This window comes from Aspergillus thermomutatus, assembly GCF_002237265.1.
Source record: "Aspergillus thermomutatus strain HMR AF 39 chromosome Unknown NODE_59, whole genome shotgun sequence".
Classification (NCBI taxonomy): domain Eukaryota; kingdom Fungi; phylum Ascomycota; class Eurotiomycetes; order Eurotiales; family Aspergillaceae; genus Aspergillus; species Aspergillus thermomutatus.
In genome coordinates, this window is record NW_020798108.1 from 18,351 (window position 1) to 35,379 (window position 17,029).

Sequence of the window (17,029 nt, forward strand, 5' to 3'; positions counted from 1 at the left end):
CGGTCCCTCATGGGTGGCTCGGATTCAACCTCTTTGTCGATACATCCCTCAAATTTGATGTCAATAATGGCTTGTACTTTTTGTACACTCATAGGACATGCGTCAACCCCTTCATCTCGGTTGTTGTGTACGTCGTCGTCTCTTATCATATTCGCCGCTCAAGTCAAGCCCTTGAAGCGGCGAGGGTAGACTACCGTAAATGGACTAGCGTGATTTACCACCTTTGAATTTTCCAGAACAAAAAAACAGAAGCAAAAAAAAAAAAAAGAAAAAAAAAAAAAGTTCGTCACCAAAAAATCCACTTTTTTTTTCTCTCTCTTTCGCTCTTTCCCTTTTTCTCTCTTTTCTCCCCTCCTCCCTCAATCCGCCTTTTCTGCTGCATCACCAGCAATTCTTCTTCTTCTTTCTTCTTCTTCCTCCTCCTTGTAAAAGGTCCTTTACTTTCTCCTTTTTCGAATCCATCGAAAGAGAGAAAATAAAAAACTCCTAAAAAAAACCCGGAAAATCGTATAAAAAAAGGTTGACTATCTCAGTCGAACTCTTTTCCATCATCTCGAACTGTGCGGTGTGTGTGTGTGTGTGTGGAAGAATTTCCTCGTCCGCCTTTTCTTCATCCCTCGTGATCGCGTCACTTCTCATCGCCCATCTCCATCAAACACCTCCCGATCTCGCTAGACGATTTCATATACACTGTATGTTGTGACTGTGTGCTGCATTTAATTCCTTGCTCTTCCTACCAGCTTGTGATTTTTGTCCAGCTGCTTGAAGCAAGTCACTGCTCTGCTGCTCCAGCGCACAAAGCGCACACCCTTGTGTTTGGTGATAACACTTCTATTGGCCTCCTGCTATTCTCTGTGTTTGAATCTCAGCAGACCTTTCAGGAAGTTATTACTGTCATCTTGGATTGATTGGTTCAAGCTAAGGCCGAGAGCCTCCAAGCTTTTCGTCTCCATCATCCTTCGTTTCTTCCTTCAGACTTCCGTCTCCGATCATCATCTCATCCCGGTGTTACTGCTCGCTAACAGTCTGCTCTTCGTTTGCTTTAGTAAAAGAAAATCAAAATGTCTGCCGAAGTCTCTACCACCCCCGCCGCTGACAACACTGTCAACGGCGCCCCCGAGGCCACCAACCCCGCTGCCACCAGCGCTCCTGAAGTTACCGCTGTTGAGAGCTCCTCTCCCTCTGCTACTCCCAGCGCCAACCAGCCCCACTCTGCTTCCCTCTACGTCGGTGAACTCGACCCCTCCGTCACCGAGGCTATGCTCTACGAGCTCTTTTCCTCCATTGGCCAGGTTGCCTCCATCCGTGTCTGCCGTGACGCCGTTACCAGACGCTCTCTCGGATATGCCTACGTTAACTACAACAACACTGCCGATGGCGAGCGCGCCCTCGAGGATCTGAACTACACCCTGATCAAGGGCAAGCCCTGCCGTATCATGTGGTCCCAGCGTGACCCCGCTCTGCGCAAGACTGGCCAGGGCAACGTCTTCATCAAGAACCTGGACGCTGCGATCGACAACAAGGCTCTCCACGACACCTTTGCCGCCTTCGGAAACATTCTGAGCTGCAAAGTCGCTCAGGATGAGTTTGGTAACTCCAAGGGATATGGTTTCGTCCACTACGAGACCGCCGAGGCCGCCAACAACGCCATCAAGCATGTCAACGGCATGCTGCTGAACGACAAGAAGGTCTTCGTCGGCCACCACATCTCCAAGAAGGACCGCCAGAGCAAGTTCGAGGAGATGAAGGCCAACTTCACCAACGTCTACATCAAGAACATTGACCAGGAAGTTACCGAGGAGGAGTTCCGCAAGATGTTCGAGAAGTTCGGTGAGATCACCTCCGCCACTCTGAGCCGTGACCAGGAGGGTAAGAGCCGTGGTTTCGGTTTCGTCAACTTCTCCACCCATGACAGCGCGCAGGCCGCCGTCGAGGAGATGAACGATAAGGAGATCAAGGGACAGAAGCTCTACGTTGGCCGTGCCCAGAAGAAGCACGAGCGCGAGGAGGAGCTGCGCAAGCAGTACGAGGCCGCTCGCTTGGAGAAGGCCTCCAAGTACCAGGGTGTCAACCTCTACGTGAAGAACCTCACTGATGACGTCGATGACGAGAAGCTGCGCGAGCTCTTCAGCCCCTACGGCACCATCACCTCCGCCAAGGTCATGCGTGACACCCTCACCCCCGGAGAGACCTCCGAGTCCGACAAGGAGAAGGAGTCCAACAAGGAGAACGAGAAGGAGGGTGAGGAAAAGACCGAGGAGGCGCCCAAGGAGTCCGAAGAGGACAAGAAGGAGGAGCCCAAGAAGACTGAGAAGAAGCTTCTTGGAAAGAGCAAGGGTTTCGGTTTCGTCTGCTTCAGCAGCCCCGATGAGGCCTCCAAGGCCGTCACCGAGATGAACCAGAGAATGGTCAACGGCAAGCCTCTGTATGTGGCTCTTGCCCAGCGCAAGGATGTCCGCAGAAGCCAGCTCGAGGCCAGCATCCAGGCTCGCAACACCATCCGTCAGCAGCAGGCCGCCGCTGCCGCTGGTATGCCCCAGCCAGTATGTATCCCTGATTTTCGCGTTGTTGATTGTTCGCTCGCAAAATGAACACCGTTGCTAACTCTAATGCAGTACATGCAGCCCGCTGTCTTCTACGGTCCTGGTCAGCAGGGCTTCATTCCCGCTGGTCAGCGCGGTGGCATGCCTTTCGCTCCTCAGCCCGGTATGGTGATGGGCATCCCTGGCGGACGCCCCGGCCAGTACCCCGGTCCCTTCCCTGGTCAGCAGGGTGGACGTGGCATGGGCCCCAACCAGCAGATTCCTCCCAACTTCCAGGGCATCCCCATGGGCGCCATGCAGGGCCCCGGTGGCATTCCCAACGGTATGGGTTACCCTCAGATGGCTCAGGTACAGTTCGGACGCGGTGCTGGTGGCCGCGGTCAGGTGCCCGGAATGCCCATGGGTCAGGGCATGCGTGGTCCCGGTTACGGACAGGGCCGTGGCGGTGCCCCCGTCCAGGGAGGCCCTCGTCCTCAGGGTGGTCGCGGTCAGAACGCCCCTGCTCAGCCCGCCGCCGGTCGCGAGGAGGCTCCCGCCCCTGGTGGTCTCACTGCCCAGACTCTCAATGCTGTCCCTCCTCCTCAGCAGAAGCAGATGCTGGGTGAGGCTCTCTACCCTAAGATTCAAGCTCAGCAGCCCGAGCTGGCCGGCAAGATCACTGGTATGCTTCTGGAGATGGAAAACGCTGAACTGCTTGGCCTGTAAGTTTCTCTTTCAAGTCAATTTCGTCAAAGCGCATGCTAACGTCTTTTTATCTAGCCTTGAGGATGATGATGCCCTTCGCGCCAAGGTCGACGAGGCCCTTAGCGTTTATGACGAGTACATGAAGAACAAGGGTGAGGGCGAGGCTCCCGCTGAGTCTGCCAAGCCCCAGGAGGATGCCGCTGAGACTGCTACGGAAGAGAACAAGTCGTAGACTACGTGTCTCGGTATCTGATGCTGAGCTGGTCCTCCCAACTCTGAGATTTTGATTCACGTCTATTTTTGATGACCTACCTTTCTCTTTTCTTGAATTAACGATTCTCCCTCTACTCCTACACCTCAATCTATTTCCTTATCAGCTTCAACCCTTTTTTTTTTTTTTTTTTTTTCTCCTTTTTCCCTCCCGGTCCTGATATCCCTCCTGTTTCAAAAAGTCTTTTTTTTGCTGGTGGTGTCACGTGTCTGTGTTGCGAGCGACATGCTGTTTTGCCGGATCCCGTAGCTACATCTGCTTTCTGTCTTGCTAAGAGTCGGCAATGGCTACTGCGTGGAGCGGCTGCAGGAGCCGGTCTTGTTTCATTTCAGAAGATGGCAAAGGCAAATTGAATTTCCAATCGTGCTAGGGTCGGAGAAAAGTTTGTTCGGACACCATGGGTTTTTCAGTTGATGTTAAAGGGAGGAAGTTGTGACGTCTTTTCTCTTCCTATCCTGATTAACATGGCTACTCTCGTATCTTTCTTATCTGACGCGAGTGTAATATAGACTTATGACTTCCTCACGGGATTTTGGCCTTGCTCAATAATTCGTAGTGTAGGATTTAGCAACATGGTGTTAACCCTTGTATCTACAACCCAAGTTACGTCGTCTGAAGAGTATGAGCACAGAAGTAAACCAGATGACAAGGTAAATTTCAGAAACTTGGATACTGCTGCCCGAACATATCAAGTAGGTAGTCAAAGTTCGCTCCCTGAAGCAAATCCACTGTGTTCAGATCCAGATCCATCAGAGCCGTTGCTGTCGCGGACGAGTCATTGAGTGGAAAGGGTCGAGCGTCTTGCACCTGGCGAAGATCCGTTAGGCCGAGGTAATCAGTCTCGGTACCATTCGGAGTGGTCGTATTGAGCTCGAGTTGCACATTTCCCGACTCGGGTGCAGTCAGCGGATCTTGGCCGGCCATCGACTCCGTACTCGGAAGAGGAACAGAGGGATCATAGGAGGCGATTTTCCGTCTCTTGTTTGCAATTGAGCTTGGTGAAAAGGGTTCTTCGCGCGAGGAGGAGTCGAGGTTCGAGTTCGAGGCCGAGATTCGAGGCTGTTGTGCAGAGGTGAAGGAATGCCGGATGTTCTCGGCGAGTAAGCTCAGCGCTCGATGGCAGTGTTTTGCGGTATCCCATTGCGTGGACATGATACGGAGAAAGGCGAGGCAGTCGCTTATTTCGCTGATTTTTTTCGAGCGATGTTAGTTCGGAAACTTTCTTTTGCTACAAGAGGAAAGGGAGTGTGAAGGTGTTAAACGTACAGAGACCCCTTTGACCAGATGTACTGTCTGAGCTGGCAGGCGAAGGCGAGGACCAAACCTGCCATCCATGCTGCCGAGAGAAAGCCCGGCCAGAAGAGGGCTTGCTTTGCGTCGATCTGGGCTCTGAGTGCGGAGAGGATGCCTCTTGCGGCGCCGATGCAGGTTTGCAGGCCGGAGTTGAACTCGGGGGTCGAGGGGGGTAGGGAGAGGGAGGGACGGTTGATGAGGAGGATGAGGTGGTGGTAGAGGACTGTGAAGAAGGGGCCGAAGTGAAAGGGTTCATCATGCTGTGATTGTGGGGATGTGGAGTCCTTGTTGCTGGCCGGGTTGCCTTGGAGGTCTGGGGAGAGGCTGTTCCACCATTTGTGCACGTCTGCGACAAGGATGAGGACGGAGCTGCGCTGAACGGAGCGGACGAGGATGGACTTGTGGAAGAGCTCTAGCGCGCGGCCTGTCAATTTGCCTGATTCGACGTAGCTCATAAAAGCTATTTCTCTTTGATGTTGTTCGTGTTCTCTGGGGTCTGCGTTGTTGCTGGGGTATCTGCGTTGTGGGAGATGCTGTGGGTTGATGAGCTCAGGTTGTGCAGCTGAGGATGAAGCCGGCGTGCCCTTTGCAGGACTTTCTGCCTCAACGCGCGGAGTAGAGCCCTCACTCGTGTCTCGAACCTTGTGCAAACCGGGAGAATGCACCTCATGGGCTCCTGGAGCGCAGACGTCAATGTCCGAATCTTGTATACCCAGAGGCAAGCCCAGAGCCTGGCTCAAGTACCGATCGACAGCATACGCGCACCAGAAAATCCTTTTGCGCAACTGCCGGTCGTGTGTCGAAAGCTCTTTGTAGCGAAACGGGCATCGGTGGAGACCCGCGTGCAGCATAGACCGGAGAATACAGCCGCCTACCGTGGACGCCGTCCGAAGAGACATCTTGGCCACCAGGTACAGCTGCGCCGCGAGAAGAGCCTGCAGGGATGGGAGATCCTGCCTCCGAGTTAGAGTAGCGAGCAATGAATGCATACTTCCAGGAGATTTGACTCGGGATTCGGGCGGAAGGTCCAGATCTGGTCGCAGATGGCTTGCAAGGTTGAACACGCACTGAAAGATTGTCGTCCAGCACGCGTTCCGGTGGTCGGTAGATGTAGACTGGCTATTCGCATGATTAGGCCTTTCAGCCCCCTGCGAATCTGAGTAAAGCAACTCCATCGCCCGCAGAAAGCTGGGGCCATGCAAAAACGGGAACAGGGGATGCCACACTTTGAAGTATACCATCATAAGTTCCCTCGCCATGTCCAGCGGCGGGGCCTTGCCGAGCACATGAGCGATCTCCGAATCATACTGCCATTGAGAAAGAGAGGCAGACGGCCCAGACACGGACGCAGACCGGGCAGTAGACGGGGACTGATCAGCATGCGACTCATCGCTGCCCACAAGCGTATCTTCCGGCAGAGGCAAAGATATTTTGGACGAATCCAAGTCCTTGGAGAATGCACGTCGAACGGTATTGATGAAAAAGACGCCGCTAGAACTGCCAACGAACTGGCTCTCCTCGTTCGAGTGCGCTGTCAGGGAACCAATCTCTGACGGGCCAGAGGTGAGATCCAGAGAGTCCATCCTGGCAGGAACATGATGCCTCGGCCTGCCCTAGATAAATTTTTCCCTGAATCAAGACGTCAGGACAGGCTGCGATGCTCATCAGTTGATCGACAAGCAAAGGTTGACTACTCTTGCTCTCCAGTTTAGTTTCTTTCTAGCCACCAACGCTTGCTTAGTCATCACACATCTTTCGATCCTTCTACGCCTTTTGCAGGTCTTAGATGATTAAAAATGGCAGAGGATTTCTATTATTGATTGAGCTTACTGATCTGATCTCATGGATTTCCGACGCTTGAGTCGATCAGTGTTGGCGAAAGGCAGTATTGATGGGAATAGCTTCAAAAAGACATGCATTAGTTCGAATTGATCACATTGTTCTATCTTGTCAAAGGTCAAAGCCATATATGCCACCAGAATTTACATATATACAGGTATCAGATGAAAAGATAGTCAAATTTCCATAGCAAGAATAAAGGTCATGCCACGGTTCGTACAATATCATCAATCGCTCTGGCGACATAGCTGACGTTTTTGCTGTTCACTATTGAGACCATCAGTGTCTGGGATTCTGGAAAGGGAGATGGGCACTTACAGCCAGACATGGAGATTCGTCCTGACTTGAGCATGTAGATGTGATGACGTTGTCGAATCGCGAGCACTTGAGTCTCTGTCAACCCGGTGTATGTGAACATACCAATCTAAGATTGTCAGCAAGTAAATTCAAGGATAAATCTCAGGAAGAAATAAGGCCTACCTGTTCCAGAACATGAGTCCATGTGCCTGGTGTACCCAGGCGGATCAACTCGTCATACAATGCCTGGCGCATCTGTTTGATTCGCCCACTCATGTGCTTCAAGTCTTCATACCATTGCTCTCTCAAGCCCTCATCGCTGAGAACGGTCCTTACAATCTCGGATCCGCCTCGAGGAGCCATGGAGTACTCTCCACGAACAAGATGAGAGAGATTCGCCAACACAACCTGCGCCAAAGTTCCCGAGCTCGTACTCGTCACCACATGCAGGGCGCCAGTGCGCTGCCCGTAGAGGCCGAAATTTTTCGAGAAGGACTGCGCAACACAAAACTCCAGTTCGGGCTTGCAGTTCATGAAGTGCCTGATGGCCCATGCATCCTCGTCGAGGCTTCCTGATGCGAACCCCTGGTACGCCAGATCAAAGAACGGCACCAGACCTTTTTGTTGGCAGAGCACGGCGAGTTTACGCCACTGCTCCTTGCTGGGATCAGCGCCGGTGGGGTTATGCGCGCAGGCATGAAGAATCACAACATCGCCCTTCTTCGCCTGCGCGGAGAGCAGCCGCGTCGTGCGTTCATAATCGAAGCATTTACCCTCGTGGTCGTAGTACGGATACGTTCGGATCTCGACGCCGACGAGCTCCCAAATCGTGTAGTGGTTCGCCCAGGTGGGATCTGGAATCCAAACACAAGAAGGCTTGACGCTGCGCGCGAGAAAATCCGCGCCTAATCTGTTCGCGCCTGTCCCCGAGATCGTCTGAACCGAGGCGATGCGGTCTTGCGCTGCGGCCTGCTCGCTATCTGTGGACTTTCCAAAGCCAAAAACCAGGTCGCGTGCTAGAGTAAGAAACTTGAGGTCGCCTTGGATGGTCAAATACTCGTGTCTGGCGACGTTCTTCGCATGGAAGAGCTGCGCCTCGGCCTGTTCCACCACGCTCAGGGGCCATGGATCACCATCTTCTGTGCGGTACACACCAATGCCTAGATTAACCCTGTCGGGGTGACGGTCACTGAGGTATTCGGCTTGAAGTGTGAACGGCTCATCGATAGGCGGTACGGACAGGGAGGAGAATCGAGATGGTGTTGACTTGGCGATGGACTTGACAAAGGTTGCGTCACTTCCAATGGCGGTCTGTCGGAGACCCTCGTCTATCTGGGCTGGAGCCATGGGTGAAGGTAGATCTGCTGCTGTACGGAGACAAAGGCCGTCGTCTATCCTAGTCCCACCTCAGCATAACGACGGTATTTATGCAGCGACGGAGAGCTGATTAGTTCCGTTTGACCCATTGTAGTACGTAGAGATGAACAGATTCCGAAACCGTGGGCCCAGCTGTAAGGTCCAATCCGAATGATGGATAGCGATGATAGCAACGGCTATTGTTGAAGCATCCGATGATGGAAGGGGAAAAGAATGCCGTTTATCGTCGGAGCTTGACGCCGTGGGAAAAAATACCCGCCGCCAACCGCTGGCAGCCGAGAACTTGCATAGCATACCCTACGACAAAGAAATGGAAGACCATGGAATCATTGCTATGGGAAGAAAGAAGGGTGAAATCTCAGCTGCTTTGGTGACACCAAGTAGGTCCATGGCGCAGGTGACGAGAGCTACTGCCAAAGAGCCGTGGTCGAGGGTATGCATTGGTGAACTTTATCCAAAAGGAAAGACGCAAAGTCATACACTCTACTATCTTGATAAAATCAATCATATCATAGGATCAACCGCTCAATTTCTGCGCACACCGCATCGACAACCCCTCGGGTGTTTGCGGTCCCTCCAAGATCTGGAGTCAGGATTCCAGCGGCGCACACCCGTTCAACACATGCCATCAACTGCTTTGCAGCTTCCTTCTCGCCTAGCCAGGAAAGCATCTCTGCGGCCGACCAGAGCGTGGCCACAGGATTGGCTACTCCCTTGCCAGTGATGTCAAATGCGCTTCCATGCACGGGCTCAAACATGGACGGATTCTTCCTTGTTGGGTCCAAATTGCTAGAGGGAGCAACTCCGATTGATCCTGCCAGCGCGGCGGCCAAGTCTGACAGAATATCCATGTGCAGGTTGGTACCGACGATAGTGTCCAAGGACTCGGGTTTGCCAACCATGCGGACCGTCATAGCATCCACCAGCATCTTATCCCAAGTGACATCGGGAAATTCCTTGGCAACCTCTGCGGCCACTTGGTCCCACAAGACCATGCCATTGCGCATCGAGTTGCTTTTAGTGACCACTGTCAAGTGACGACGAGGTCTTGAGCGTGCTGTTTCGAATGCAAATCTCATGATCCTCTCTATTCCCACCCGGGTGAACATGGCAACCTCCGTCGCAGCCTCCCATGGCTGGCCGATGTGACTGCGCCCGCCCTGGCCAGAATATTCACCCTCTGAGTTTTCCCGTACGAGAACCCAGTCGATGCCATTTGTCGCTGTATTCAGGGGACATTTTGTACCAGGGAAGGTGCGTACCGGGCGGATATTGGCGTACAGCTGCAAACGCCCTCGAATTGCTAACAAAAGACCCCAAAGGGAAATGTGGTCGGGAACATCTATATGCCGTCAGTTGCTGGTTGTTTAGCCGAAGTTCATCAGACAGGACAATCATACCTGGAGCGCCTACAGCGCCGAACAGTGCTGCATCAAACTGTCGCAGTGTGTCCAGACAGTCTTCTGGCGCATACCGACCATGTTCCTTGTAGTACTGCGTGCCCCATGGGATGTGAGTGAACTCGATGTCGAACGTTCGTAACGTTTGGCAGAGCTTGTTAACGACCTGGATCGTTGCTTCAACGACTTCTGGCCCAATACCATCTCCTGGAATGGACGCAACACGGTAGGTAGTTGAAACTGTAGATACCATTTTGGTTCTATTTTCTTCCCTGAACAATGTGTTCGTAGCGATGAGTGCTGAGAACCAAGTAGGCCCGCACCATATATATATGCCAGTGCCATGGCTTTCAGGTCAACAGGGCAGCTCTCGGCCGATGCAGATGAGCGGAACGCGCCTGAAATTTCATCCTTGCAGAAACTTTGCTCAGAGGTGATGACATTGACATTATTTCCGGAATAATAGTCAACGGCTGCTGCTACTGCTGTTGTTAGAGAATCGTCGGTTAAACATTCAGCCTTTACGTAATCCCGCTCTTGTCCCGATTAGGGTGAAATAGCATCTTCCATTCAGTCAGATATCAGGTTCATCAATGTTTCACCAAATCAGTAAATTCTATTGTGAGCATGTCCACCAGTAAAAGCAGCAAAGGCTCCAGAGCATCTCGGATTACAGTTGCCTGTAATTCCTGCCGGTCCAGGAAGCAGAAAGTGAGTGACTCTCTTCGTTCAATGATATCATCTTCGCTGACAGAACTGAAGTGCAGCGGCAACAAGTAAGCTGTCATAATCATGAAGCAATCTGCAAATCATTGTAAAGGCATAGCTTGCTAACTGCTAAGACCAATATGTACTCAATGCCTCCAGTCCAATCGGCAGTGTGACTGGCCTGAGCAGCTCAAACGGTTGGTTTTCAGGTCTTACAGGAAGAATGCACAAGTCTCACCAAGCCAGAGGACCCGCAAAAGGCTATATTGAAGCGCTCGAACATCGTCTGCATGAGACGGAGCATGTGCTGTTGAAATTGCTGGCTCAGATGACCGACGAGCAGTTGTCGGTTGCTGTAGAACGCGACCAGTCACTCAGCCAGCCGAGGTATCCACCCTTTCTGCGTTTCGGGAAGAACGATGCGCAATATTGGAGACGATACCCATTGCGCACGGCTCGTGAGCTCCGTGAGTGGCAGCAAGATTGTTTGAACATTGAGAAGCTTAGTTCTGCAGAAACTGGAGTGGATGGCCCTCCTAGGACCTCGCCGTCGAGACGCACCGAATTTTCTGGGCAATCGGAAGTCGAAGCTGACGAAAACAGTTCGGTTGCATATGAAAGTCAGCAAATAGAGCAACTATCTGTACCTAATTTCGAACAGGTTACAAGCACACCCGAAGTTGGTGTGGCACGAGAATCCGCTCCAGTGATCCACGGTAATGGCATGAATCAATGGGTCGCACGGAAGAATGGCTACGACTCACCCAACGAGTTGAAAAGATCACCAACAGCAATGGGCTTTATCTATGTACCATCCTCGTTGGAGCGTACCCAGTTAGAGGATACGCAGCCCTTACACGCCAGTACTCCCCCCGGACCAAGCCTTTGGAGTGAAGCGCCCTCGGTAACTTTCCAGCGACAATTCCTCTGGTAGTTCTTGATCCTTTTCAATTAGAACGTGTGTCGTCAAAAGATGCTACAGGTTAATGCCGGGATAGTATCTGGACACATACTCTACTCTAGGGTGATCCTACGTCTGAGTCCACCTCGATGCGCATATTGAGCGAGCTGGTATTCGATGCACTAGGAATAGAATTCTATGGACAGAGACAAAGCTCGAGTCGAGCTAGAGGTACCACCATGAAAACCAGCTCAAGCGGTGATGTATGGCCAAATCACTAAGTGTTCCCTGCTACACAACAGGCAATGGTCGCACACTGGCCGGCTTGACGATCCGGATCCCCATCCCCGGCCGGACCATGCCTCCCTTCTTGACCGTCCCCATCACCCCAGCCAACCTCTTGACAACCTTCTGACTCCCATTTCGCACCACACAAATATCCTTCAGTCCAGCCCGACACTTGTCCATCCCCGGTCCGGGCTCCCTGACACCCGTCAACACCACAACAGACTCCTCATCGCCACTACCACCGAGGAAATGCAACTCCGTCCCCAGCGGGAGCGTCGACAACTCCACACCTTCTGTAGTGATGTTCTCGCCGATCTCCCCTGCCGAGAGTGGCTTTGCGTTGCGGCCCGCCGCACCAGTGGAAAGTCTGGCCGAGATCTCGCGGAGCGTCTCGACGGGGACGAGATGGACCTGTCGGAGATTCGGGGTGCCCTGTGGCTGGGCTTGATGCTGGGTCGTTTTGCCGGCGTGGCAGTCGCCGTCGACGCCGTGGTTGGGGATGAGAGTGATGGAGGCAACGGGGGTTTTGGCGATGGAGTGGGAGGAGGATTTGGAGACGGAGAGGACGCAGGGGGTGACCAAGGTGGTTCTTGTGGTCAATGTCACTGTGGCAGACATGTTGGTATCACTGCCCTCACTATCAGGAAAGGATTTACTCTGATGCTATGTATGCGGATGCGATGATGCTCCGTGAGAGTACAAGCGGATCACTTCACTGAGTATATGTGTTTCTGGAGACCCCGCCATGCCAACTCATCCTGCATAAGGACCTCGATTAAGCTTCGATGTGCAAGACCAATCTACGAATAGAAATTTTACCCAACCCTCATGGAGCGACTATGCCACCATCATCACCAGTGAACTGTGGACGTCTTGCATATTCCTTCTCTTATCCACCATCCCGGCCTTCCCCTACCCCCGCCTTGAGCAGCCCAACAGTCGACAAAGTCCGCACCTCGACTTCGTGCGCAATATCCGGCTCGCCTCGATGCCAACCGGGTAGAGGTCATGCTCTTGTCGTCGATTTCCTCGGCGTATCGATCGATTATCGGGGTGATGGTTTTGTGTTGTTTGCGCCAAGGGACGTAGAAGCCGAATAGGGTTGGTGCTGGGTGGAGATTCTAATTGTGAAGTCGGAAGGCTGGGGGTCAGTAGCTGAGGGAGGGAACGGGAGAGGAATGGAGGGCGTACAGCATTTGTACGAGAGTTTAGTTTACAGGTATGAGTCTGGATGTGGGCTTGATTCTTGTGGTGCTTGAAGAGGAGAGTTGATGATGCTGATGATGCAACGTTGAGATGATGATGAACCTAGATACAGGTGCTAGAACTATAGGCTAGTGCATACTGATATTGACCCTGTTGATGAGCAGATCAGTTTCTGCCAGTTGCAACATGAACCTCAATGCGTCCGGTCCCCGTATTCTGCGTCTTGATGTACGCCAAATCCAGCACCCCATCCTTATTGAAATCGATCATCTGCCAGAACCCGTTGTCCTCGGGGTAGAACGTGGTGCCCACCTCCTGGACACGAGTCTGATATGTCGACGCCCCAGACGCAACATGTACCTCCACACGGCCCGTCCCCGTGTTCCTTGTCTTGATATACACAAGGTCTAGCTTCCCATCCCCGTCAAAATCAATCATCTGCCACACACCGTTATCCTCAGGGTAGAAGGTCGTGCCGACTTCCTGGACCCGAGTCTGGTAGTTCGATGTGCCAGAGGCGACATGCACCTCCACCCGTCCGGTACCCGTATTCCGAGTCTTGATGTAGATGAGATCGAGGATGCCATCGCCATCAAAGTCGGCCATCTGCCAGGTCCCATTGTCCTCAGGCAAGAAAGTCGTTCCGACTTCCTTGATGCGGGTCTGGAAGTTGGACGCCGCCGAGGCAATGTGCACTTCCACACGACCGGTGCCTGTGTTCCGGGTCTTGATGTAGACGAGGTCGTCACGGCCATCACGGTCGGCGTCAATCAGCTGCCAGACGCCATTGTCTTCGGGCCAGAAAGTCGTGCCAACCTCCAGCGTGCGGGTCTGGTAGTTGGAGGCCCTGGAGGCGAGGTGCACTTCCACCTTGCCGGTGCCGGTGTTGCTGGTTTTGATGTAGCCCAGGTCTGGCCCGGGTTTGTTCGCAAAGGAGGGAGTCAAGGACCAGGGGCCGTAGGGGTCTGGGGAGCCAAAGGTGGTCCCGGTCTCGAGGATGCGGGTTTGGTATGGGGCTGCTGTGGTCGAGGTAGCCAGCAGCGGAAGGACCAGATGCCAGATGGCTTTTAACGAAAGGGGTTTGGTCTGCATGACGAAGGTAATCTGTTGCTGTGCTGGTGATCTGTGCTGTAGTGATTTGATCAGAGTCATAATCGCGAGGGATCGGGCCTTACTTATAGGTGGTTTATTGCACAGGACGGAGGCATTCGGCAATTGGGATGTTTGCTTCAGCTGCTGTTGAGCTGCCTTGAGCAAGGATATTTTGATCCCAGCCGTGGCTGAGACATAGGTATGGTCTGGACATTGCGTTCCCGCGAGATTGCTCTGCTGCTCCGATGGCTACCTGGGCTCGAAGTGAGGTTGCTGCGAAGAGGCAACTGGAAGGCGTCATGCCAGAGCGAGGAGGCTGGCTGAGTTCTCGAGATTGATGCTGGTGAATGTCAATCGCTTCAGGTTGCCAGTTTAAGATGCATGGTTCTGCACGTGTGATGAGGAACGACTCCGACGTGGTACTGCAGAAGTCATGCCATGTCCATGAAGAAGCAGAAGCAGAGATGTACGGTACTTTTGGGATGTAACATTGGGACAGGGGTTGGTTCATATTCAGCTGAATCGACATTCACTCTTACCCCATAATCGGCCGATGATGATGCATTTACCTAATTTGAACTTGTCAGCATCTTGACGGTAATCCGAGAGTTTCGCACTTCGCAGTCGACTTTGAAGTGTTGCTCATGGCTCACAGGACCTGAGCCACAGTTGCACGAACACGACCTGCGGAGTGACAGTGCACATCCATCCCAACTTCTCCCTCTTCTGAAATTGATTCCGTCAGAAGTGATAGGATACGGAAGATTAGGCTGAAAACTACGGAGTAGGTACCTTACTCTTGATGCTAACTTCCCCTCAGTCCTGTCGAATCGCCAATACTTGTCATCGTCGCATTGAGCTAAGCCTTTAGGGACAATGAACTCTCGAGGCTGATTGATCAATAGCATTCTATCATGAGTGCACGCTCCGCAGAACTACAAGAATATATGTAATGACCAATAAAAGTTCAAATTCAACTTTCACTATCAACCCAACTATGGAAATCCTTCCAGCAAGTACGTTTTGCATTAGGCCCACAGAGAGGCACCTTGCAGGCTTTGCAATCCCAGTTGGTAAGGTTAGCCTGCAATATCGGTTGACAGATGGTACCTCGCTGCCGCATATAATTGATATGGAGACACCAAGTACACCTTGTCCGTAATTTTTCTAGTCTTCGCTCCTTCACATGCTCAAGAGAGCTATCCAATCGTATCTGACTATCTGGGAGCTTGATACGGGAAGCCTTGCGCTTAGGCTGGTATGTTGTCACTATTCGATACCGGAATAAAGCCTGGAAAAGCTCCTGTCGGAATTGAAGCTGCGTAGATTTCGGTCGTTTTGAGAGCTGTGCATCTATACAGCTAATTCGAAAGGCATTGAGCACAGCTGCATCAATAACCCATAAGAAAAGTGGCCACCAAGTACGTGAAGCTCGACGATGAGTTTCAGAGCTTGCACGAAGCTGATTTGCGCTATCAACATATAGCTTATAGCCTTGACTGACCGGCTTATTAGGCCTTTTGTGCGTGTTATGTGATCGTTCAAAGCATCGTACCATTAACTCATCAATTGAGATGTTCGTTGAGGGCTGGTGATATCTCTCAGAGGCAGATCGGAATTCTGAAATCAGTGGCTCAAGCTTTCGCCACAGATGTTCGATATCGTATTCAGCTTCCTCGGACTCATCTCGAGGCTCCTCAGGCGTAGGCGGTGATATATGTAAGTATCGCTTGAGCTGCTGGAATCGTACAAGACCCATATATTTACGTATTGGATGCTGAGGGCCTAAGCCTGCAGTTTTCTCAGTGCGCCAATACCCCTCAATAGCTGGTTCCTTAAAGGCGCCCATATAGATGAGTACCCCAACAAAAACCCTTATCTCATTCGCATCCGTACGGGTCCAAGGTCGAACCTGGTCGGTAACCCTAAGCGAGGCGCGCTGGATATCGGCGTAGGTGTTGGTGTTTCTTGCAATGGTATCCCAAATTCCATCAGTAAAGAAGAGGTTAAAGAGGTCAAGTGGCTTTCGAGCATCAACACTACTGGGAAGCAGTAGTACTGGGCCTTGAGGCTCACTCATCTTGATTGGGTCAAATTTGACAGTTTTGATATCAGGAATCAAGCTGAGAAGCTTCTCTGCTTTCTCCTTACGCGTCAACTTCGGCTTCTTAGCAGGTGGTCGGCTTTGACAGCGTTAGATGGCTTATTATCCACCTTCTTTGGGCTGGATAGTCGTGTCTCTGCCGCGGTAGGGAGGTGATAATGATATCCATGGTTGGCATGCTAGGGGTGGATACACTAGCAATTTTCTGCCGATCTTATTACCCGACTGGGCAAGCGGTTTGCTTTTGACCAATTAAATCAGGTGAATGGAAAACTACGCTAAATGATACATGCTTGGCGCCAGGTTAAGGGATAACAGCTTCAGCTTCTTAAAGTATCTTCCATCACAGGAGCTGTTCCTTCTCCATATCCTTATTGAAGAAGGATATAATATATTCCTCACTACTATCTTGCTTGTCTGACATGGAGAATCTCAAGCTGCCTTCGTCGTGATTCCTCCAGATTTGGGCGATAAATGAAGATGCCTGATGATAATTGAGCAGCTGCATGACAAACAATTAGAGCACTAATATTCCTTAATACAAGTGGTTCTTGGAGAGTATCTCCCTGATAGCATGGACATCTTGGAGACTGCTCCTAGGATCTACACCACTGGTCGATCCTGGCGGCTTCCCGAAACATAATGCAAAAACTGTCTCGGATAGCTTCATGTCTTCCTGTTTGAGCAATGGAAACTCGCAGAGACCCCGGTCGACATTACAGGTCATCCGTTCGGATGCGCAAATCTCTTTCCTTCTCTACATATCCAGATCTATATGGGATAAATTGTGGACATAAATAAGCCCGAGAAGCTCGTCGAAATGGGCATTCATCTGGAATTCAATGAAACATCATCTGTGGTGAATTCTTCTTCATCTGTTTCTCTCTGAATCATCAATTCTATTCCTTCACCGTAATGACTCTTTCTCTTTTTCCTAAGAGATTCATTCACAACCGAACCTTTCAGGAAATTGACTCTATTCACTATCTGATGCCATTCACTATGATGATTATATTGTCTTTGCTC

The 17,029-nt window shown here is 51.7% G+C and overlaps 7 protein-coding genes across 7 annotated transcripts; 2 read left to right on the plus strand and 5 right to left on the minus strand.

Moving 5' to 3' along the window:
• Positions 1 to 1,061: 1,061 nt before the first annotated feature.
• Positions 1,062 to 3,459, plus strand: pab1 (polyadenylate-binding protein; the record flags this gene model as incomplete). Its single annotated transcript, XM_026756568.1, has 3 exons — positions 1,062 to 2,543; positions 2,616 to 3,244; positions 3,303 to 3,459. 3 exons carry the CDS (start codon positions 1,062 to 1,064, stop codon positions 3,457 to 3,459), a joined length of 2,268 nt encoding a protein of 755 aa, XP_026615701.1.
• Positions 3,460 to 4,155: 696 nt separating this feature from the next.
• Positions 4,156 to 6,374, minus strand: CDV56_103304 (transcription factor domain-containing protein; the record flags this gene model as incomplete). The annotated part of the gene is made up of 2 exons (XM_026756923.1): positions 4,156 to 4,684; positions 4,765 to 6,374. The coding sequence occupies 2 exons, from the start codon at positions 6,372 to 6,374 to the stop codon at positions 4,156 to 4,158; spliced, it is 2,139 nt and encodes a 712-aa protein (XP_026615702.1).
• Positions 6,375 to 6,832: 458 nt separating this feature from the next.
• On the minus strand, positions 6,833 to 8,274 carry CDV56_103584 (putative aspartate aminotransferase; the record flags this gene model as incomplete). The annotated part of the gene is made up of 3 exons (XM_026757203.1): positions 6,833 to 6,897; positions 6,949 to 7,054; positions 7,111 to 8,274. 3 exons carry the CDS (start codon positions 8,272 to 8,274, stop codon positions 6,833 to 6,835), a joined length of 1,335 nt encoding a protein of 444 aa, XP_026615703.1.
• A 539-nt stretch (positions 8,275 to 8,813) lies between these two features.
• CDV56_103788 (uncharacterized protein) lies at positions 8,814 to 9,957 on the minus strand (the record flags this gene model as incomplete). Its single annotated transcript, XM_026757407.1, has 2 exons — positions 8,814 to 9,646; positions 9,705 to 9,957. The coding sequence occupies 2 exons, from the start codon at positions 9,955 to 9,957 to the stop codon at positions 8,814 to 8,816; spliced, it is 1,086 nt and encodes a 361-aa protein (XP_026615704.1).
• Positions 9,958 to 10,635: 678 nt separating this feature from the next.
• Positions 10,636 to 11,346, plus strand: CDV56_103964 (uncharacterized protein; the record flags this gene model as incomplete). Its single annotated transcript, XM_026757583.1, has 1 exon — positions 10,636 to 11,346. One exon carries the CDS (start codon positions 10,636 to 10,638, stop codon positions 11,344 to 11,346), a length of 711 nt encoding a protein of 236 aa, XP_026615705.1.
• A 258-nt stretch (positions 11,347 to 11,604) lies between these two features.
• Positions 11,605 to 12,219, minus strand: CDV56_104063 (MOSC domain-containing protein; the record flags this gene model as incomplete). Its single annotated transcript, XM_026757682.1, has 1 exon — positions 11,605 to 12,219. One exon carries the CDS (start codon positions 12,217 to 12,219, stop codon positions 11,605 to 11,607), a length of 615 nt encoding a protein of 204 aa, XP_026615706.1.
• Positions 12,220 to 12,972: 753 nt separating this feature from the next.
• Positions 12,973 to 13,899, minus strand: CDV56_104213 (FG-GAP repeat domain-containing protein; the record flags this gene model as incomplete). The annotated part of the gene is made up of 1 exon (XM_026757832.1): positions 12,973 to 13,899. One exon carries the CDS (start codon positions 13,897 to 13,899, stop codon positions 12,973 to 12,975), a length of 927 nt encoding a protein of 308 aa, XP_026615707.1.
• Positions 13,900 to 17,029: the final 3,130 nt, after the last annotated feature.